Source organism: Vitis riparia, chromosome 19 (genome assembly GCF_004353265.1).
Source record: "Vitis riparia cultivar Riparia Gloire de Montpellier isolate 1030 chromosome 19, EGFV_Vit.rip_1.0, whole genome shotgun sequence".
Lineage (NCBI taxonomy): Eukaryota > Viridiplantae > Streptophyta > Magnoliopsida > Vitales > Vitaceae > Vitis > Vitis riparia.
In genome coordinates, this window is record NC_048449.1 from 20,196,411 (window position 1) to 20,219,333 (window position 22,923).

The following is a 22,923-nucleotide window of genomic DNA, read 5'->3' on the forward strand; positions in this document are numbered from 1 at the left end:
TAAAAAATAAATTTAAAGTCAATAAATTATTTGTATACATTATTTCAAATTTTTTTTTTTATAGATTTAACTCTTATATATATATTGAAAGCAAATAGAAAGGAAAAGTAGAAGGAAAATAAAAAATAAATTTAAAGTTAATAAATTATTTTTATACATTATTTCAAACTTCTTTTCATAGATTTAACTCTTATATATATTAAATAATTTAAAAATATAAAATTTCTTAATAATTTTAATCGTATTTAACTTTCTTTTGCATTTTCCATAGTAAAACCAAACATTAAAAAATTATTTTACTTTTCGTTTTTTTTTTCTTTCCTTGGTACTTTTCGGGAACCAAACATAACCTAAAATTTTTCATAATTTTAAATATTTTTATAGCATTTTTCCTTTTTAATATTGAATTGTATTTAACTTTCTTTCATATTTTCCATAATAAAACCAAATATGAGAAAATAATTTTTCTTACCATTTTTTTCTTTCCCTAATACTTTCCGGGAACCATACATAGCCTAAATTTTTTCATAATTTTAAATATTTTTATTATGTTATACCATTTTTCCTTTTAAATATTGATTTTCATCTTTAATATCTTTTATAATAAATCAAAATTATGTCTAGATGACATCTAAAAATGAAGAGTTATGAAACTTTAATTTTCAGTTGAGAATGCACCCTCTTGGCATATAATTGACAACAATTTTGTAGACAGAAATTTATTTTCACATTTAATTTCATATCGGGATCTGGTATTACATTCTTGTTTTCCATATTCCTCTTCCACCTTTTCTAGTACGTACTAGAGCACTTTGGTTGAAACCTTTCTTGTAGTGCTAATATTCTTTTCTTGTGCTTGTATATTAGCCCATTGTTGAACTCATTCTCTCGTACCACTTCACTTTTTCTAATAATGTCTTGTATAATTCAAGTGCCTTGTCAACAGTAAAGCAAAAGTTAAAAAAATTATACAAACATATAGAATAATTTAAAAACAACCCTAAATGTAGAAATTATTTTTAAAACATATTTAAAAATATTAAAAACATGTTAAAAATATTTCAGGTTCTCAAACAGACTTTTGTTTTACAAAACATTATAAAACAGTTTTAAAAAAATATTCTCAAAAACTGTTTTAAAAAACAGTTACTAAACAAGTTCTTAGTTGTTTTAAATTGTTTTCACTTGTTTTTAAGGCCAGTTTCAAAAAGTAATTATACAAATATTAAAAGTGATAAAAAAGAAATAAAGCACTATAAATAAAATTTATTTTTAAAATATATTTAAAAACATAAAAATAAGTTAACAACATTTCAAGTTTTTAAACAAAACTTTTGTCCCACAAAATGCCATATGATAGCTTTAAAATTTATTCTCAAAAACTGTTTTTTAACATTGTTTTGGAGAACACTTCCCAAATAGTAGGTAAATTTCTATTTTAGCATTTGTTATTCTTTTGTTATTCTTTCAACCACTATATATACATGATCACTAGTTTGCCCGCTATCCTCTCTTACAATCCTCTCAACTTATTTCCTTACCAGATTTTCTTGCTCCTCTGCACTTCCAGCTGTTCAAAAAATGGCGGAACAAGTCCCATTCAGTATTGTGGAGCACATATTGATGAAGCTGGGGTCCAAGGCGTTTCAAAAAATTCTATCCATGTATGGTCTTCCGAAGGAGCCAGCCAAGCTTAAGGAGAAACTGGACACCGTCCGAGCTGTACTCCTCGATGCTGAGGAGAAGCAGCTGAAAAGCCATGCAGTACAACATTGGGTCCAAAGGCTCAAACTCTTTATGTATGATGCTGATGACTTTCTTGATGACATGGCAACCCATTATCTGCAGCGAGGAGGACTAACAAGTCAGGTTAGTCACTTCTTCTCTTCTTCAAATCAAGTCGTATTTCGTTGTCAGATGAGTCATAGACTCAAGGATATCAAAGAAAGGCTAGGCGATATCCAAAATGATATCTCCTTGTTAAATCTGATTCCATGTGTACACACAGAGGAAAAGAATAGTTGGAGAGACACACACTCATTTGTGTTAGCGTCTGAAATTGTAGGAAGAGATGAAAATAAAGAGGAGATAGTAAAGTTGTTGTCTTCTAACAATGAGAAAAATCTCTCCATTGTTGCCATTGTTGGTATTGGGGGATTAGGTAAGACCACCCTTGCTCAATTAGTATACAATGATGAGAGAGTGGTAAAACATTTTGAGCTTAAGATATGGGTTTGTGTTTCTGATGATTCTGATGATGGTTTTGATGTTAATATGATGATCAAAAAAATTTTAAAATCTATAAGTAATGAAGATGTTGCAAGTTTGGATTTGAATGGTTTGAAAGATAAGCTTCATGAAAAAATAAGAGAAAAAAGGCTCTTGATAGTTCTTGATGATGTTTGGAACCAAAATTTTGAAAAATGGGATAAAGTGAGAATTTTGTTGATGGTCGGTGCTAAGGGGAGTAAAATTGTAGTGACCACCCGAAAAACTAAAGTTGCATCAATTATGGGAGATAGTTCTCCCTTTATTTTGAAAGGTTTGGAAGAAAATCAGTCTTGGAATTTATTTTCAAAAATTGCATTTAGAGAAAGACTAGAGAATGTGCATCCAAACATCATAGGAATCGGAAAAGAAATTGCAACAATGTGTAAGGGAGTTCCTCTTATCATTAAGACTTTAGGAACAATGTTGCAGTTTGAATCTGAAGAATGGAATTGGTTGTCTATTAAAAACAATGAAAATCTCTTATCACTTCAAGATGAAAATTATAATGTTTTACCTGTGCTAAAATTGAGTTATGATAATTTACCAACACATTTGAGGCAGTGTTTTTCATATTGTGCCTTATTTCCAAAAGACTACGAAATTAAGAAAAAGTTGTTGGTACAATTATGGATAGCGCAAGATTACATCCAATCTTCAAATGAGAATGAGCACTTAGAAGATGTAGGGGATCGATATTTTAAGGAATTGTGGTCAAGGTCATTGTTTCATGAAGTTGAAAGAGATGCTTTTAATGATATAGTAAGTTGTAAAATGCATGACCTTATACATGATCTTGCACAATCGATTATAGGATCTGAGGTCCTAATTTTAAAAGACGATATAAAGAACATTCCAGAAAAAGTTCGCCATATACTCTTATTTGAACAAATGAGTCTTATGATAGGGAGTTTAAAGGAAAAACCCATAAGGACCTTTCTGAAGCTTTATGAAGATGATTTTAAAAATGATTCAATTGTAAATTCACTTATTCCAAGTTTGAAGTGTTTACGTGTGCTGAGCTTGGATAATTTCAGCATAAGGAAGGTACCAAAATATTTAGGTAAATTAAGTCATTTAAGGTATCTTGATCTTTCCTATAATGATTTTGAGGTGCTTCCAAATGCTATTACAAGGTTAAAGAATTTACAAACACTAAAACTCAATGATTGTTGTAATCTAAAAGAATTTCCAAAATTTACAAAGAAATTGATCAATTTGAGGCACTTGGAGAATGATAGGTGTGATAATTTGACTCATATGCCATGTGGAATAGGAGAGTTGACTTTGCTTCAAAGCTTACCATTATTCATTGTTGGCAATGGGAGAGAGTTCTCAAAGAACAAAAGAATTGGTAGCTTGAGTGAATTGAAAAGGCTTAGCCAATTAGGAGGAGTATTGCAAATAAAAATTCTTCAAAATGAAAGGGATGTTATACCAATATCCAAGGGAGAAATTTTGAAAGAAAAACAATACCTTCAATCCTTGAGATTAGAATGGAGATGGTGGGACCTAGAAGCTAAGTGGGATGAGAATGCTGAGTTAGTGATGGAAGGTCTCCAACCACACCTAAACTTAAAGGAGCTTTCTGTATATGGTTATGAAGGTAGGAAGTTTCCAAGTTGGATGATGAATGATGGGTTGGATTCCTTGCTTCCCAACCTATGTCACATTGAAATGTGGGATTGTTCAAGATGCCAAATTCTGCCACCCTTTTCTCGACTCCCTTTTCTCAAGTCTTTGGAGCTCTATAACATGAAAGAGGTGGAGGACATGAAGGAGAGTTCACCAGGAAAACCATTCTTCCCATCTCTTCAAATACTCAAATTCTATAAAATGCCGAAGTTGACGGGATTGTGGAGGATGGACATACTAGCAGAGCAAGGTCCTTCATTTCCTCATCTTTCAGAGGTATATATAGAGAAGTGCTCTAGTTTGACATCAGTTCGACTATCATCGTCTCCTTCTCTTTCTAAACTATATATCAATGGATGCTCTAACTTGACATCCTTTGAATTGCATTCATCTCCTTCTCTTTCTGTAGTAACCATACAGGATTGCCATAAGCTGACATCCTTTGAACTTCATTCATCTCATTCTCTTTCTATAGTAACCATACAGAATTGCCATAACCTAACATTCATAGCACAACCTCCATCTCCTTGTCTTTCTAAAATAGATATCCGAGATTGCCCTAACTTGACATCCTTTGAACTACATTCATCTCCTCGTCTTTCTGAATTAGAGATGAGTAATTGCCTTAACATGACATCCTTGGAACTACACTCAACTCCTTGCCTTTCTAGTTTAACGATCAGAAATTGCCCCAACTTGGCATCCTTCAAAGGGGCTTCATTACCTTGTCTTGGGAAACTAGCCCTGGATAGAATCAGAGAGGATGTATTACGACAGATAATGTCTGTCTCAGCTTCTTCTTCATTGAAGTCTCTGTATATTTTGAAGATAGATGGTATGATATCTCTCCCAGAGGAGTTGCTTCAACATGTTTCCACTCTCCATACTCTCAGCCTTCAGGGCTGCTCGAGTTTATCAACATTGCCACACTGGTTAGGCAACCTTACCTCACTTACACACCTTCAAATAATAGACTGTCGTGGCTTGGCAACATTACCACACTCCATAGGCAGTCTCACCTCACTTACAGACCTTCAAATATATAAATCTCCTGAGTTGGCATCACTGCCAGAAGAGATGCGCTCTCTCAAAAACCTTCAGACACTTAATATCTCTTTTTGTCCACGCTTAGAGGAAAGATGCCGACGGGAAACAGGTCAAGACTGGCCCAACATTGCTCATGTCACAGAAATTAACATTTACCCGCAATGATGAAGAGTAAACTGATACATAATGTCATTTCAGGTCAGCATCCCTAACCTTTCTTGCAATCAAAATGCTTCGTTTTCCTTTTGTTTTGGTAATTCTTTTACATTTGCGCCTTATATATAATTTTTTATTTTTTATTTTTTTGCATTTTTAAACCAACTGTGATGCTCTCTACTAAGCTAACTTCAATCTTTACATTCTAAGAGTTGGAGTAAATACTGAGGTATGAACAAATAATATTTGTCACAGATTTCATCTTGCTTAAGAAGATTATGGTTTCACATGGCCCAGAAATTTGTATCTTCTAGATGACTAATGAAGAAAAAGAATTCTACTCTGTTTTCAATTCAGTTGCATCAGCCATATATTTCAGGCAACCCTCTTCCCTCTATTGATGGTTGCATCATCTTTTCTTTTGCTTTAGATCTGTTGAGAGTGTTATATTGATTTTTCATATTTGTGATTGCGCTGAATTGACATCACTTTCAGAACTGATTCATTTCCACAAAAACCTGCAGATAATCAAAATCTTTCATTGTCAACACCTCTTGGAAAGATGCCAAAAGGAAAGATATGAAGACTAGCCCAAGATTGCTCATATCTGATGAAGATTCCGCTGACACAGAGAGCCATTGCAGGTCTAAAATCCACCATTTTTCTCATTTGTGGCTTCATTTTTATTCAATATCCTATAATGAAATGAATTATTTTATTTTTTTAATAATCCTAGCATGTATTAGAATATAAGGCAAAAGTGATTTTTTTATTTATGTTCATAACATATCCATTTGATGAAAAACTTAAGCAAGTTTGAAAATTTGTCTCTTCAAATAAAATGCTAATGCAATGTAAAATTAGACAGTTATGAATGGTAGTCGAAGGCCAAACTAATCATGTTATTTTAAGTTTTGTATTCTAAAGTTCCGGAAAATACTGGGGTTTCATTAATTACTATTTTGTTGCAGATTTCAGCTAGCTTAAAATGCTTGTGACTATTCTTTGGCTCAATTTGAAATCACTGCTTACATTCTTGCATTCCCCAACTTAAATCCCAAGGAACTAGAAGCTTGAGTTGTCTCTGCCATTCTGGCATATTTCAGGTTCATGATCCAGCCTCTCAGATTGCTTTCCTTCGCTTCATATTATATACTACTTTGCAATCAATGATCTAAGAAGGCTATATTTTGTTCACCTGATTCTTATGCATTGGCAAATATGAAGTCACAGCAAATATGTTTTCCTTCCCTCTTCTACGAATTTAAAATATCACTTGTATTGCATGCACATATAAAATTAAAGCAACTCTTTTTCCATCATTACTTTAATTTTTTACACTTTGAGTTGGGAAAATACTTGGGCTGATTTAGTTTCTATTTTCTTGCAGATTTCACCTTGCCTTTTGATTATCCATATAATATGTCCTTCATCTGATAAGGGTTTAAAAATTCCAATCTCTATAAAATTCAGATGTGTTGTCTGCAATACATTTCAGGTCTGGAATTCCAACCCTCTTCTTTTAAAGATTGAGCAATTACTAGTGCTTTTACTTTGGTAGTTATAAACTTATACTTATTGTGTGATCTTGTCATTTCATATTTGCATTCTACATGTTCAGAAAATTTATGACATTAACTACTTTATTACAGATAATCATTGCAAAGTTGAAGCAAAATCAGATATTGATGTGGCTGCAAATGCTCGCTTAATAGAGAATCGAACATCGCCTATACAGCTTCAAAGTCATGGCTTCTGGAGATGGTTCTATTGGATTTCTGTAAACACTAACAATTCAAGACTTCTCTGGTTTGGCAGCTCTACCATGCTCAATAGGCAGCCTCGCTTCACTTTACATACCCTGAAATTAGTATCTGCCCTGAATTCACATTGCTGACAGAAGAGATTGGTTCCCTCATATCAGTGCAGACCCTCATAATCTTCAATTGTCCAAGTCTATTGGAAAGAAGTCAAAGGGAATCAAGTGAAGATACTCAAAATATTTCATTGTCAACACCTCTTGGAAAAATGACAAAAGGAAACATATGAAGACTTGCCGCAAGATTGCTCATATCCCACACATTCATATCTGGTGAAGATTCCACTGATATAGACACATTACAGGTCTAAAATCCACACTATTTCTCTTTTCTTTTTTTTCTTTTTTTCTTTTTTTTGTGGCTTCATTTTTATTCAATATCCTACAATGAGATGAATTTTGTTTTGATGATCCTAGAATGTATTAGAATATTAAGAAAAAGTGATTTTGTTATTTATGTTCATAACTTATCCATTTGATGAAATGTTTCAACAAGTTTGAAAATTTGTCTCTTCAAATCAATTGCCATGTGATGTACAAGTAGGCAATTATGAATTGATAGTCAAAGGCCAAACTAATCATGTTATTTTAAGTTTTATATTCTAAAGTTCCAGAAAATATTGGGGTTGATTTAATTACTATTTTGTTGTAGGTTTCACCTTGGTTAAAATGCTTGTAACCATTTTTTGGTCTCAATTTGAAACCACTGGTTGCATTCTTGCATTTCCCAACTTTAATCCCAAGGAACTAGAAGCTTGAGTTATCACTCTCATCTTTCTTTTATTGGCTTACATTATTATGCCACTTTGCAATCAGTGATCTAAGAAGGTTACATTTTGTTCACCTGATTCTTATGCATTTGCAAATATGAAGTCAAAGCAAATATTTTCCTTCCATTTTCTATGTATTTAAAACATCACTAGTGTCACATGCATATAAAATTTATAAAACACTTTTGCGTAATGCAAGCCTTTTCTATCATTACTTTAATTTTTTTCACTTGAGTTTGGGAAAGTACTAGAGTTGATTGAATTTCTATTTTATTGCAGATTTCACCTTGCTTAAGAAGCTTTTGATTATTCATCTAATATTTCCTTCATCTGATAGTGTTAAAAAATTCCAATCTATTAAATTCAGATGTGCTGTCTACAATACATTTGAGGTCTGCAATTCAACCCTCTTCTTTTGAAGATTAACTAATTGCCAGAGGTTTTACTTTGATAGCTATAATTAATGTCTAATTTTTTTACTTCATGTTTGCTTTCTACATGTCAGAAAATTTATGGCTTTAACTATTTATTATAGATATAATTGTTGCGAAGTCAAATAAAAATCGGATAGTGAAGTGGCTGCGAAAGCTCACTTCTCTGAAGTAAATGGAAAGTGAAGTTTGCCATAGATTAAGGTCTCTCAGTGGTTGCCACACTTCATATCTCTCAATTTATCAAAAATTTAGTGGTACAATAGTAGGCCTAATGTCTCTATCGATCTCAAATGATTCAGCATCTCACCACCCTTGAAACCTTAGTTGTCTACACTTGAGGCTTCGTATTACTGTTGTTAATTGGCATACACAATATGATATCTTCCCCAATTAAGCTGCTTCAACATGTTACCATGCTTCAAACTCACTTTATTATGAGCTATTAGGGTTTGGGAACATTAGCATAATGGACAAGTAGCTTCTCATCACTTGCACAGCATAAAATTCATCCTTGCCCTGAACTCATATCAATGCCATAAGACGTGTTCCCTCAGCACTCAACAGACAACCATAGTTTAGGACTACTAGTTTTGGCAACATTATCAGACTTGATAGATAGGCTTCCCTCACTTACAAACCTTCAAATCTATGACTGCCCAGAATTGACATTACTTCCAGGAGACATGCATGCCCTCACCACCCTATGGGCACTCACAATTGGGAGTTGTTATGGTTTGGCAACATTAACAGACTTAATAGAGAGCCCTAACATCACTTATAGAGCTTCAAATTCATGACTTATTTGGATTGATATCATGCCGAAAGAAATGGTTCTCTTGGATCTCTGGTTTGACAAATCTACCATACTCAACAGGCAGCCTCACTTCACTTTACATACGCTGAAATTAATATCTGCTCTGAATTCAAATCAATACTAGAAGAGATTGGTTTCCTTGTATTAGTGCAGACACTCATAATCTCTCATTTTCCATGTCTATTGGAAAGAAGTCAAAGGGAAACAAGTGAAGATTGTCCCAGATATTGTTATTTGATGAAGATTGAATTGATACAAAAAGTTATTCCAGGTTTGAAATCCTAGCCTTCCTCCTTATTTCTTATGGTTTCATTTTTATCAATTTGCTTTGATCACTCCAAAATGTGTATTCAAAGTGTGGTTCCCTAAGTATGGAGAGTGGGTTGTAGTTTTAAAATCTCAGTGATCAGTCGAGAGTCGAACCTCAAGGAGCTGACCTTAGGAGGTGTAAGGGAAATGAAAAGATTTGGAAGATGAATAGAATTTTAATACGAGAACCACATTAACTCGTTTGTTTGAAAAAGGGATGATAGATTTTGTTAAAACAATGGAAATAGACTAAAATTGAGCTAAGAATTAATTTAGTTAGACTTCCTAAAATGTTGAGGATTAAGGGATCGCATGTGCTCCCTTTTTTCAATGAAATGAACCTTGATTGAGCTAATACAATTGAGATTACTATGGATACTTCCAATTGGACACAAGTACATTTTAACCAAGCCTAATGCCTCATAATTATGAGTTAAACCTTCATATGCAATGCTTAAAGCCTCACTATTTTGCTTCCAAATCATAGAATTAAGGACTCAATAATGGTTATCTCAAGTCAAAATATCTTTCAACAATTAAGTTCTTTGGGTGCCTTCAAAAAGGTCCCTAAGCTCCAATCTCAAGCATCAAGTCATGGTATTCTAATTGAAAATAGAGAGGTTTAAAGTTACAAGTTGACTATATTATTAATTACTTAAGATTTGAGGTTCATATCATGGGCACAACGAAGATCCTAAAGACCACCTTTTCCTTAGTCTAAACTACTACTTAAAAGACAGAAAAGTAGAAATGAAGAATAAAAATAGATTATATAAAAATCATCATTAAAATCACACATTCAACTTCAATATTATATTGAACTAAAGCTTAAAAGTAAGCAAATCTAAGTATAATCAAAGGAAATGAGTTTGAAACATTACAAACCAACTAAAATGAATAAAACACTAGGTAAAACAAGGTAGTAGCAACAAGCTTCAGCTAAGGTAGTTCTCATTTTGTTCCAAAAAAACATAGTTGAGAGTGGATGGGAAAGGCTTCAACTCTGTTTTAGGTGGTGCCAATTCAGCCTATTTTTCTTCTTCATCAAGCTCCATCAATTTCTCAAATTTGGCCATCCAATTGGGAATTTCTATAACCAGAAATGAATTCAAAGATTGAAAAGCATTAATTAGCTCTAAAGATTCATTCAAGAGGGGACTTAATGAATTGAATCAAGCATAACTCAAGAGGATCCTTCATGCAAAGAGTATGAATGTGTGGAGAATCAATTAAGCATTCTCCTCATGCACATCATCAACATCTAGGGGTACTTGTTTCATCAAATTGATAATATTAAGCTCTAGGGTCTTATTTTCAAATGTTAATTGCATTACCTAATTATTTCTAACAATTAATAAATGCATTGGAAGTAGCAAGGAAGGGCCTATCTAGGATAACTAGGATAGGATTGATGGCAATCAAAACCGGTTGGGTGTCTAAAACAATGAAGTCTATAGGATAGAAATTTTTTTCCACTTAAACTAAAACATCCAGAACTACTTCTTATGGTATTTTTATGGAGCTATCAGCTTAGAGAAGAGTGTTGGTGGGTTTCAACTCCTCCAATTCTAATTTGTAATACACCAAGTAGGAAAGCAAGTTAACGCTTGCCCTTAAATTAAGCAATGCCTTATCTATTTTTAAGTCCTCTATCACACATGAAATGGTGAGGCATCCTAAGGCTTTATATTTAACTGAACTCTTGTTTTGTATGATCACACCTGTTTTGTCAAGAAGGCCTTTTTTTGCATATTCATCAATCGTTCTTTTAATAATACATAAATATTTTAAAAAACCTTGTGCAAGTTAGCACTTGATAAATGGCTTCCAATAATGGTATGTTCATCTTAACTTGCTTGAACATCTCCAAAATTTGTGGGTATGTGTCTCTTTTTCCTTTGGGTTGTAAATCATAAGGGAAAGAGTGTGTAACTGGCTCATTGGGTTCCCCACTCTCTTTCACCATTATCTTGCTCTTTTTTTTTTTTTTTTTTTTCACTTTTCCCTTCAATTTCCTTCTTCTTTTCTTCTTCTCTCACTCTCTTACTAGTCTCTCTTCCCTCAACTAACCCATTTATCACCTTACCACTCCTCAAAACAAGATAGCCTTCACCTCATCAATTCTTGGCTCACTTAAGTTCCCTTCATCTACACTAAATTATCCCTTAGGATTGGGTTGAGGTTAAGAAGGGAACTTACCCTTTTCTTAGGTTGACAAAGCATTTGTGAGCTTTGTTATGGATAACCTAAGGTCATTTAAGGTTTGAGTGGCCTAATTATTAAGGTTAACTTGGTTTTTATGAAGGAATTAAAATTCTTGTCTTCCCAAGTTTTCTTTAGAGGAAGGACACATAGAGCTATTTGTTGTTAAAGAAGAGAAAGGTAAGGGAATTGTTCATTGATTAGGGTTGGTTTTGTGGAAATCATTGAGTTTGAGGTTGAGAAGGCCCTCCGTTGACATTCTTCCAACTAGATTTGGATGCTTAGGTCATCCCAAATTATAAATTTCTAAAAAAATGTGAGTTTTAGGAGGGATTTTTTTAAAAGCACCTACAACATTAATGGGCTCATGCTTCCTCTTTCAACTTAGGAATTATAGGACAATGATAGATTATGTGTGATGTATTATCATATTGTGCGAAAGCATACCTCATCAGGGCTTATAACCATACTATTTACCTCAATCAATTTCTTCAAATCCTTTACCTCAACATCTAGCCAATTTATCTAATTGGGTATTTATGTCACATTCCTCATTTAGATTAAATCCCCCACCCTCCTTCCTCATGGCGTTTGATCGTTCTTTTCCTTTAATAACCATTTCCTTAGGCTCATAAGAGTACCAAACTTAAGATCTTTCAACTAATTGCTCTAAGGAATCATTGGCTTGATTAAGCTCTTTGCTCAAATTCCCGATTGCACATAGTCCCCAACAAATTGGCATAATTGAGGAATTAATGCATCATAAAATAGGCTAAATACACATCATGTCTCATAGCCATAATAGAGACACGAGTTGATCAAATCTCACTACCTCTCCCAATAATCATGGTATAGACCCTTATAATTTTATTTAAAAGGTATAATTTCCTCTTTATGGTTGTTGTATGTTGAAAGGAGAAGTATTGCTTTAAAAAATTAGTTTTATTACAAGTTAATTACCAATAGACCTTGTCTTAATCCATAAAGCCACAACTTCACCTTTTCTTTTAAAGAGAATGGAAATACCTTAAGTCTCATAATGTACATATTGTAATTAGGCTATTGAAAAGTACCATATATTGCCTCAAATTCTTTAAAATGGAAATAAGAATTCTCCCTATCTACCCCCAAGATTTAAGGAAGTAGCTAAATCATAGTCAGCCTAATGTGAAACAACGAAGTATTGTAGGGAATTACTATGCTGAAAGGGCACTTGACATAGGCTCCTAAAGGAAATCTCTAAGTTTGAATTTGAGGAATCTCATTTCCCTCGATCATTCTTATCATAATTGCCACCATCCTAAACCATGTTGGAAGGTTAGGATGGGTCAATATAAATATAAATATAACTAATTGGCCTTGACAATCCCTAGTCTAATCTAGTCTATTAAGATAACCACTAATATGCAACATCTCAACCAACATAATCTTCACAATCTGCCACAATCATCAGGTAAATGAATAAAATAAATAAATAAATAATGATATGTATAAGTGCAATAAAATGAAATAAAAGGAAACAAAGGCAAACATAATTCATTAGGTTTTACTTATCATTACAACCAAATAAACCCCTACTGGACTTCGTTGCCCCCCTTGTGATACTCCTTTCTTAGCAACAACATCAAAAACTTGATCGCTCCTAAATGTGTATTTCAAGTATAGTTTCCCAAGCATAAGGAGTTGATTGCAATTTTAAAATCCCTATGAGCTAAGTGTTGAACTTCGAGAAGATGACCTTAGGAGGTGCAAGGGAAATGGAAAGATTTAGAATATAAATAGAATTTTTATCAAGAAACCTCTTTAATCCATTTATTTGAGAAAAAATGGATGATGGATTTTTTTAAAACAAGGAAAATGGTCTAAAATTGAGCCAAGAATTAATTTAATTAGACTTGCCAAAATGTTGAGGATTGAAGGACCCCTTGGACTCCTTTCTGTCCATGAAATGACTCTTAATTAAGCTAACACAAATGAGATTACCTATGGGTGCTCTCATTGGGGGAATTCTCAATACAAGTATATTTTAATTAAACCTAATGCCTCATACTTGTGAGTTTGACCTCTATGTGAATCCTTAAAGCCCCCACTCCCATTTGCTTGTCAAATCATAGTCTTAGCGGCTCAATAATGGCCTCAAGTCAAAATGGCTCTCAACTATTAAGCATTGAGATACCCTCAAAAGGTCCATTAAACTCTAATTTTCAAGTATCAAGGCATGGTATTCAAATTGAAAATAAAGAGGTCCAACTTATAAGGTGAATATATCTTTAATTACCTCCTAAGGAACCCTTTCTCCCTAGCCTAAACTACTATTCAAAAGGCATGAAACTAGAACAAAAGTGAAGAACAAAGATAGTGTTAAGAAATCATCCTTTAAAACCTAATTATATTCTACTTTAATATTGTATTAAACCAAAGCTTAAAAGTAAGTACATCTAAGTGTAATCGAAAGAAATGAGTTTGAAACATTACAACCAAAATAAAACGAGAAAAATAGTAGGTAAAAAAGGGTAATAGCAGGAAGTTTCAGGTGGAACAAGGTCTCTTCCCTCAAAGCTCTTCTAAGGCTCTCCTAAGAAGAAGAAAAGAAGCCTCTAAGAACTAAGAAATATACATACATATATATATATATATATATATATATATGTATGTATGTATGTATATGGTATACCATTGAAGCATCATAAATCAAAATAAGAGGTATGATGGCTTAGGAAGTGTCTAAAAATGCAGACCCACCTATTTCCATAGTTTTAGCATAAAATGATGGCAGAGGAATGAGAAATGGCACAAAGCAAAAGGTGATGCCACTTAGTCTCCATGTTTTCCAAAAGTTTTACTTTTAGAGCTCAAAATGGTGTCAAGATAAAGAAGAAATGGTGTCAAGGCTTGTGCTTGTCCATCCTAGCACCATTTTTGGCAAAAAAAACTTCTCACTTATGAAAATGATCTCCAAATCTTCTAAAAATTGGTGAGATTGATTTTCAAAAAATCTAGAACTTAAAATTTTTACATGAGGTTATTTGGATGATTCTAAGCCCCTCAACTAGCCTAAAACTTTTGATTTATGGAAATATGATTACTCCATTGATCTACCGGCAACTTTGATACTCTAACTCTACTCAAATTCTACTCTTGCATCTAGTATATCCCAAGAGGCTCCCATGACCATCATTATTCATGAAAATAATTGCAAACATCAAGGATTAAATGGAAATTTTGAAAAAATTAAAAAAAAAAATTGAACATATGTAAGGTAGCATACAATTAACTAGTTGGGCAATGTGATTTTTTCCCTCATTATAAAAGAAAAAAATGGCATCAATCTTGCTTTTTTTAAAATCTATTTTGGTAATTGTGGTATACATTAGCATATGAAGCAAAAAAGGACTTGATTATTAATTTTGAAAGTTAGCATTTTTAAACCAATGTACATTTTGACATAGTCATTAATTGGTAATTCAAACCAAACTAATTGTGTTACTTAAAGGTTTGCATTCGAGAAGATTTAAAGTTGCTTAAGAAGTTATTATTATTCCTTCACCAAAAGATTTCCCTTGTCTAAGGAACTCATATCTATTATACGGTTAAGGAATCTAGTGGTGTTTAAAATTTCTGCTACCTTTCAAATTTAAGATATAATTTTGCAATTTTAACATTTGTCCTACTTTTGAATGTTGCGTCATTTTTATTTTACTATCAATGGGTTAAGAGCAATTAGGATAGTGGCTAGGTAATCGAACTTAGCAACATTTGTTGAGAGTATAATTATGTCAACTATTGATTATTAGATGAGTTAGTTATATATTTTTTGGTCACTTCACCTATTTTATAAAATCCATAGATTAGTAAATTTCAAATTGTGTGTCTTCAAAGATATCAATCTTTAGGGTTTTATACTTCAATGATTGATAACTGTTTGTCAAAATGATTTTGTTTACTCTATGCTTTTATTTTACATGTTGGGAAAATTTCTAAGGTTAACTATTTTATTGTAGGTGTTGTTGGGCTTTGTGGAGCCTTGTTTTGTTTTATCCGGTTTGACGACCTGACCCGAATAATATTGCATGGGTTTTTAATGGGAGATTTACTGAGGCTTAATCCATGGAACGAAGGCTTGGGCCGATAGGCCCGTTTAGCCCATTGTGGAACCGCCTTTTGTAATTAGGGTTTTTTAGTGTGGTGTGGTTGTTGTGTTTTTATACAAAAGAGAAAATATTGTAGCCGCAAGTTGTACTCTGTATTCTTCCCTGGTAATAGTGATATCCCTACAACTCCGTGGATGTAGGCAAATTGCCGAACCACGTAAATAATGTCTTGTGCGTGTGATTGTATTTGTTTGGCGTGTGTTTTCTTTTTTTTTTTTCTCACGGGTTGGGAATTTGGCTTAATTCCTTTCCACTGGTATCAGAGCCTAGAGTTAGGTTTAAGTGGGAGCAATGGTAGAGGAAGCAGGAAAGGCGTCTGGAATAGAAAAGTTTGATGGCACAGACTTTGCATATTGGAGGATGCAGATTGAAGATTGTCTCTATGGGAGGAAATTGCATTTGCCACTGATTACTACTCAAAAAGTGCTATTTCATAGCTTGTAATTAACTCTTTTAAACACTTTTGAGTAGTAGTTATTGCCTTTTAACCCAATTAACATGTTAAGGACCCTTGCAATCAATTCTAATCAAATTGTGTAAGTTTTGGTGTTTTTGTTAGTAATTTGATCACCAAAGTAATCCAAGATTGAGGAGAGTTATTTGGAATCCATGGCAAAGCAATGAAGAGCTCAAACTCATGAAGAACCAAGATTTGGAGCTCCATAGCCCTTTGCCAAAGTCGTTCAAAGTATGCAAGGAAAGAACAACGGAGAAAGGAGAAAAGCAAAGAGGAAAACAGAGGACAGCAGCTTCAGTCTTCTTTCACACTTTTGGAGCACTTACCAAAGTCCATTTTCTACATGCTATATACCATTTCAAAGCTCAGGAAGTCAAGAATCCAATGCTTCAAACCGTGTGCAATTTGGAGTCGAAATGAGGAAGTTACAGCCGTTGGAAGCCGATTACTCCAAGCTGAAGGAAGATTTTGCAAAGTGCTGCGAAATCACCCTTTTGTTGCGAGATATTTCGCAGCCTTTTTGCACAGTGCTGTGAATTCCCCCTGAAGTTTCACGCCGCGATGGAAGCCAAACACCACAAGATGAAATCCAATTAACAGCGGTGCGAAATCAACCGGTTGCTACGAAGTAATTTCGCAGCCCTTTTTGTACATCTGCGAAATCTCGCAGACCTTATTTTCACCTGCGAAACGATCCTGAAGTTTCCCGATAGTTGTGCACCGACTCTTTTAGATCTTTTCTTCTGATATTTTTGTGTCTAAATTTCCATTTTCTCCTTGTATTCAGCCACTCATGTAATTCCTTAGCTAGGAAGTATCCAATGAAGGGTAAATTACCTTCCTATATAAACTCCCTTGCATCCATTGTAAAAAAATATAATCCATCATATAATATATCATATATAGAATCAACGAACAGAGCACTTGCTCTATTTTTCATATATATTCTTGTTTTCTTATTAGTTTTCTTTCTAGCCAATCAAACTCTGAGGATTTTTCCTTAGAGGATGAGAGGCTAGGCTCTTCGTCTCTTGGAGTGAAGAAAGCCGGGTAAGTTCCCTCATGCATAAATTGGAAGTTTTGTTGTTTTAGTTTTTAATGAAGAGAAAGTGTGACCCGTTGATGGTTTTTATCTTTTTAGTTAACTTAAAACGCCTTTAAATCACCTGGGCCAACACTTCGTAAGGCAAGTGATCTCCATCCATGGAGATTCACGAGTTTACCCCTTGCGAGCCTTTGGGAGGTGACTTGAAGGTAGGATTTTCTAGAATTGGTAACACTTGGTAAGCTTTTGGACTCCAATGAGACATCCATTAGTTATCTCTTGCGAGCTTTTGACGGGTAATCCAAGGTTAAAGATCACCTTGAATGGCAAGTGCTAGGTGAGAGGTATGAGCCATTGCAAGATGCATCAGTGAGAGGGATTTAGTGTTTGAACCCATTAATGGGAAGCATCTGTACAACACCGGTTAGAGAATTAACTATATGTTAATTCTCTAATGCAAGGAAAAGAAACAAGTGACCGGAACTCTCCTTTTTGTATGATGAATCTGAGCCTAGTAATCTGAAACTCCAAGAAACACTTTTCTTTGTAATTAAAATCAGTTACTACTTTTGGTTAGCTTAAAACCAACCTTTTCCACCAAAGATTATGTTTTCTTTTAAAGCTAACCTTGAAATGAAAAGGCACCAATTCAGCTTTGAATTAATATCATTTGTGAAGTGAAAACCCATCCCAGTGAACGATCCTAGAGCCACTATGCTATAGTAGCTTTGTCTTTGCTACCCTAGTATATGGTGTAATAGGTTATAAATTTTGTTGATTACTTCCTCAATCAAGGAGCACCAGCTGGACACGAATCAGCTGAGACACCAATTAGGCATGAATCAGCCACTTTTGGGGACAAAACCTGAGAGCATGAAGGCTGAGGAATGGGTGCTTCTTGACAGACAGGTTCTAGGAGTTATTAGGTTAACTTTGTCTAGGTCTGTTGCACATAATGTTGTAAAGGAGAAGACCACAACAGATCTGATGAAAGCTTTGTCCGGTATATATGAAAAGTCGTTTGCAAACAATAAGGTGCATCTAATGAAAAAATTGTTCAATTTGAAGATGGTAGAGAATGCATCAGTAGCACAACATCTGAATGAATTTAATATAATCACAAATCAATTGTCGTTTGTAGAAATTGATTTTGATGATGAGATTCGTGCTCTGATTGTCTTAGCTTCTTTGCCAAACAGTTGGGAGGCAATGAGGATGGCAGTAAGCAATTCTACGGGAAAGAAAAAGCTCAAGTATAATGATATACGAGATTTAATTCTGGCTGAGGAGATTCACTGAAGAGATGCAGGTAAACCTCAGGATCTGGTTCTGCCCTAAACCTTGAGACAAAAGGCAGAGGTAATAACAGAAATTCAAACCGGGGTAAATCAAAATCCAGAAATTCTAATCAAAACAAAAGCAAATCTAGATCAGGCCAACAAGTACAATGCTGGAACTGTGGGAAAACAGGTCACTTTAGAAGGCAATGCAAAAGTCCTAAGAAGAATAATGAAGATGATTCTGCTAATGCTATAATAGAAGAGGTATATGATGCATTAATTCTTGCAGTAGATAGTCCACTTGATGGTTGGGTTTTGGATTCAAGAGCTTTGTTTCATACCACTCCACATCGAGATATCATACAGAATTATGCTACAGGTGATTTTGGTAAGGTGTATTTAGTTGATGGTTCAGCCTTGGATGTTGTGGGTTTAGGAGACGTCCGAATATTGTTGCCCAATGGGTTTGTTTGGTTATTAAAGGAGATTCGACATATTCCTGACCTAAGGAGGAATCTGATTTCTGTTTGACAACTTGATGATGAAAGACATGCAATACTATTTGTTAGTGGTACTTGGAAGGTTACAAAGAGAGCTAGGGTATTGGCTCGTGGAAAGAAGACCGGTACTCTGTATATGACCTCATGTCCAAGAGACATAATTGGAGTTGCTGATGCAAGTACTGATACAAGCCTATGACACCGCAGACTTGGTCACATGAGTGAGAAAGGGATGAAGATGTTGTTCTCAAGTGGAAAACTACCAGAATTGAAGTCCATTGATTTTGACATGTGTGAAAGTTGCATCTTAGAAAAGCAAAAAAAATGTGAGCTTCTTGAAAATTGGCAAGACATCCAAGGCTGAAAAATTGGAACTTGTACACACTGATTTGTGGGGGCCTTCTCCGATTACATCCCTTGGAGGTTCAAGGTACTACATCACTTTTATTGATGACTCAAGTAGAAAGGTATGAGTTTATTTTCTAAAAAATAAATCTGATGTATTTGAAACTTTTAAGAAGTGGAAGGCCATGGTTGAGAAAAAAACAGGTTTGAAAGTAAAATGTTTGAGGTTAGATAATGGAGGAGAGTACATAGATGGAGGGTTCAGTGAGTATTGTGCTGCACAGGGAATTAAAATGGAGAAGACCATTCCTGGGACACCACAGTAGAATGGTGTGGCTGCGCGCATGAACAGAACTCTCAATGAGCGTGCTAGAAGTATGAGGTTGCATGTTGGACTACCAAAAACTTTTTGGGCTGATGCTGTTAGCACTGCAACTTACCTGATAAACCAAGGACCATTAGTTTCCATGGAATTCTAACTTCCTAAGGAGGTTTGGAGCGGTAAAGAGGTAAAGTTTTCACATTTAAAAGTTTTTTGTTGTGTTTCTTATGTTCATATTGATTCTGATGCTCGTAGTAAACTTGATGCAAAGTCTAAAATATGTTTCTTCATTGGCTATGGTGATGAGAAATTTGGCTATAGGTTTTGGGATAAACAAAATAGGAAAATCATCATAAGTAGAAATGTGATATTTAATGAACAAGTTATGTACAAGGATAGGTCAACTGTAGTGTCAGATGTTACAGAGATAGATAAAAAAAAATCTAAGTTTGTCAACTTAGATGAATTGACTAAAAGTACTGTCCAAAAAATGGGTGAAGAAGATAAGGAGAATGTAAATTCACAGGTAGATCTGAGTACACCTGTAGCTAAAGTTCATAGATCTTCCAGGAACATTAGACCTCCACAACGTTATTCACCTGTTTTAAATTATCTCCTACTAACTGATGGTGGTGAGCCAGAGTGTTATGATGAAGCCTTGCAAGATGAGAATTCAAGCAAGTGGGAGTTAGCCATGAAGGATGAGATGGATTCCTTGTTGGGAAATCAGACATGGGAACTGACTGAATTGCCAGTAGGAAAGAAGGCTTTGCACAACAAGTGGGTATACATAATAAAGAATGAGCATGATGGTAGCAAACGTTACAAGGCCAGATTAGTTGTTAAAGGGTTCCAGCAGAAGGAGGACATTAACTACACAGAGATATTTTCTCCAGCTGTGAAGATGTCAACAATCAGACTGTACTGGGAATGGTGGCTGCAGAAAACTTACATCTTGAGCATTTAGATATGAAGACAGCATTCCTTCATGGTGACTTGGAGGAAGACCTTTACATGATTCAGCCAGAAGGGTTCATTGTTCAGGGATAAGAGAATCTAGTCTGCAAATTGAGAAAGAGCTTGTATGGCCTTAAACAAGCTCCTAGATAGTGGTACAAGAAGTTTGACAGTTTTATGCATAGAATTGGGTTCAAGAGATGTGAAGCTGATCACTGCTACTATGTTAAGTCTTTTGACAATTCTTACATCATATTACTGTTGTATGTGGATGATATGCTTATTGCAGGGTCTGGCATTGAGAAGATTAATAATCTGAAGAAGCAATTGTCCAAACAGTTTGTAATGAAGGATTGGGAGCTGCAAAGCAAATCCTTGGTATGAGAATCATTGAGACAAGGCTAATGGTACATTGAAGCTTTCACAGTCAGAGTATGTGAAGAAAGTTCTCAGCAGGTTCAACATGAATGAAGCTAAACCAGTGAGCACACCCTTGGGTAGTCATTTCAAATTAAGCAAAGAACAGTCACCGAAGACAGAAGAAGAAAGGGACCATATGAGCAAGGTGCCCTATGCCTCATCTATTGGCAACTTGATGTATGCTATGGTGTGTCCAAGGCCAGACATTGCACATGCAGTGGGAGTTGTAAGCAGATTCATGAGTAGGCCTGGAAAGCAGCATTGGGAGGTAGTCAAGTGGATTCTAAGATATCTGAAGGGTTCATTAGATACATGTCTTTGCTACACAGGTGCAAGTTTGAAACTGCAAGGTTATGTAGATGTTGATTTTGCTGGTGATATTGATAGTAGAAAGAGTACTATTGGGTTTGTTTTTACTCTAGGTGGTACAACTATATCATAGGCTTCAAATCTACAGAAGATTGTTACTTTGTCTACTATAGAAGCTGAGTATGTTGCAACAACTGAAGCTAGAAAGGAGATGATTTGGCTACATGGTTTCTTAGATGAATTGGGTAAGAAGTAAGAGATAGGCATTTTACATTGTGACAATTAGAGTGCAATTTTTCTTACCAAAAATTTGGCTTTTCATTCAAAGTTGAAGCATATACAAACAAAATATTATCCATTACCTTGTTGAAGATAAACTGGTAATACTTGAGAAGATTTGTGGATCTAAGAACCCGACAGACATGTTGACTAAGGGTGTCACTATTGAGAAGTTGAAGCTGTGCACAGCTTCAATTGGTTTTTTAGCTTGAGGATAGGAGGATGAGTTGCAGGAATGAGGGATTGTTTCTTGGAGGATAGCGGTTTGATGTTGGTGATTGAACTAGTCTCCAAGTAGGAGATTTGTTGGGCTTTGTGAAGCCTAGTTTTGTTTGATCCAGTTTGACGACCCAACCCGAATAATATTACGTGGTTTTTTTAATGGGAGATTACTGAGGCTTAGTCCATGGAGCAAAGGCTTGGGCCGATAGGCCCGTTTAGCCCATTGTGGAACCGCCTTTTGTAATTAGGGTTTTTTAGTGTGGTGTGGTTGCTGTGTTTTTATACAAAAGAGAAAATATTGTAGCCGCAAGTTGTACTCTGTATTCTTCCCTGATAATAGTGATATCCCTGCAACTCCGTGGACATAGGCAAATTGCCGAACCACGTGAATACTGTCTTATGCATGTGATTTTATTTGTTTGGCATGTGTTTTCTCTTTTTTTTTCTTTTTTTTTTCTCACATGTTGGGAATTTGACTTAATTCCCTTCAGGTGTAATTTTTCAAAGTTAAAGCAAAGTAGATAGTGATGTGGATGCAACACAATACTCATTCGAAATAAGTGGACAATGATTTAGCACCTCATTTCTCTAAGCTATTGAAAATTCACATGTGGTAGTGTAATGTCTCTAACTCTTAATTGTTTTGCACTTCAATGCCCCTTGACACTTTAGAAGTTATCTATGTAGTTGGGATATCAACATGTTATTCCAGAAATTCTAAAAAAAATTACCTATTTTTTCAATTTGATCAAATTGGATAGGCAACTTCAAATTGCTAATAGTCTTGAATTGAAATAATGATAGCAGGGATGCTACACCCATTAACACTCTACAGAGAACTCATGATCTACTACTCTTACAAGCATGTCAAAAGGAAGAGATGAAAATTGATGTAAGAATAGTTTGTTGTTGATTCATAAATTACTTGTGCCTTCCTTGATTCAAGCACGCCATCCACGTTATGTTTACAATCTATCTTTTATGAGTGTTTTAATATGCTAGACTCTACTATGAGGTCTGATTTTTGTAATTTTAATATGCAATAAGACACTAATGAAATGTATGAGGAGCACATATTAATGAATGTATGCCAATCTATTCACCGTTGTTCTCTCAAGGTTTTTGAAGTTTGAATTAAAATGCTTTAGAGTAAACAAATGATAATGGTAATGAGCCTTTTTC

General features: G+C 34.6%; 1 protein-coding gene, 1 long non-coding RNA gene and 1 pseudogene across 3 annotated transcripts; 2 read left to right on the top strand and 1 right to left on the bottom strand.

Moving 5' to 3' along the window:
- The window catches only part of LOC117908304, a 68,658-nt pseudogene that overhangs the window by 10,123 nt on the left and 35,612 nt on the right, over positions 1 to 22,923 (bottom strand).
- LOC117908611 (putative disease resistance protein RGA4) lies at positions 1,528 to 5,469 on the top strand. The gene is made up of 2 exons (XM_034822268.1): positions 1,528 to 5,148; positions 5,362 to 5,469. Exon 1 carries the CDS (start codon positions 1,582 to 1,584, stop codon positions 5,113 to 5,115), a length of 3,534 nt encoding a protein of 1,177 aa, XP_034678159.1. The 5' UTR covers positions 1,528 to 1,581; the 3' UTR covers positions 5,116 to 5,148; positions 5,362 to 5,469.
- Positions 5,636 to 22,400, top strand: LOC117908612. Of its 2 annotated transcripts, XR_004650225.1 has the most exons (5): positions 5,636 to 5,750; positions 6,078 to 6,212; positions 6,497 to 6,604; positions 6,759 to 7,230; positions 22,233 to 22,400. It is a non-coding gene; the product is annotated as an uncharacterized LOC117908612 (long non-coding RNA). The 2 variants fall into 2 exon arrangements; XR_004650224.1 differs by lacking the exon at positions 22,233 to 22,400 and having other exon boundaries at positions 6,759 to 7,277.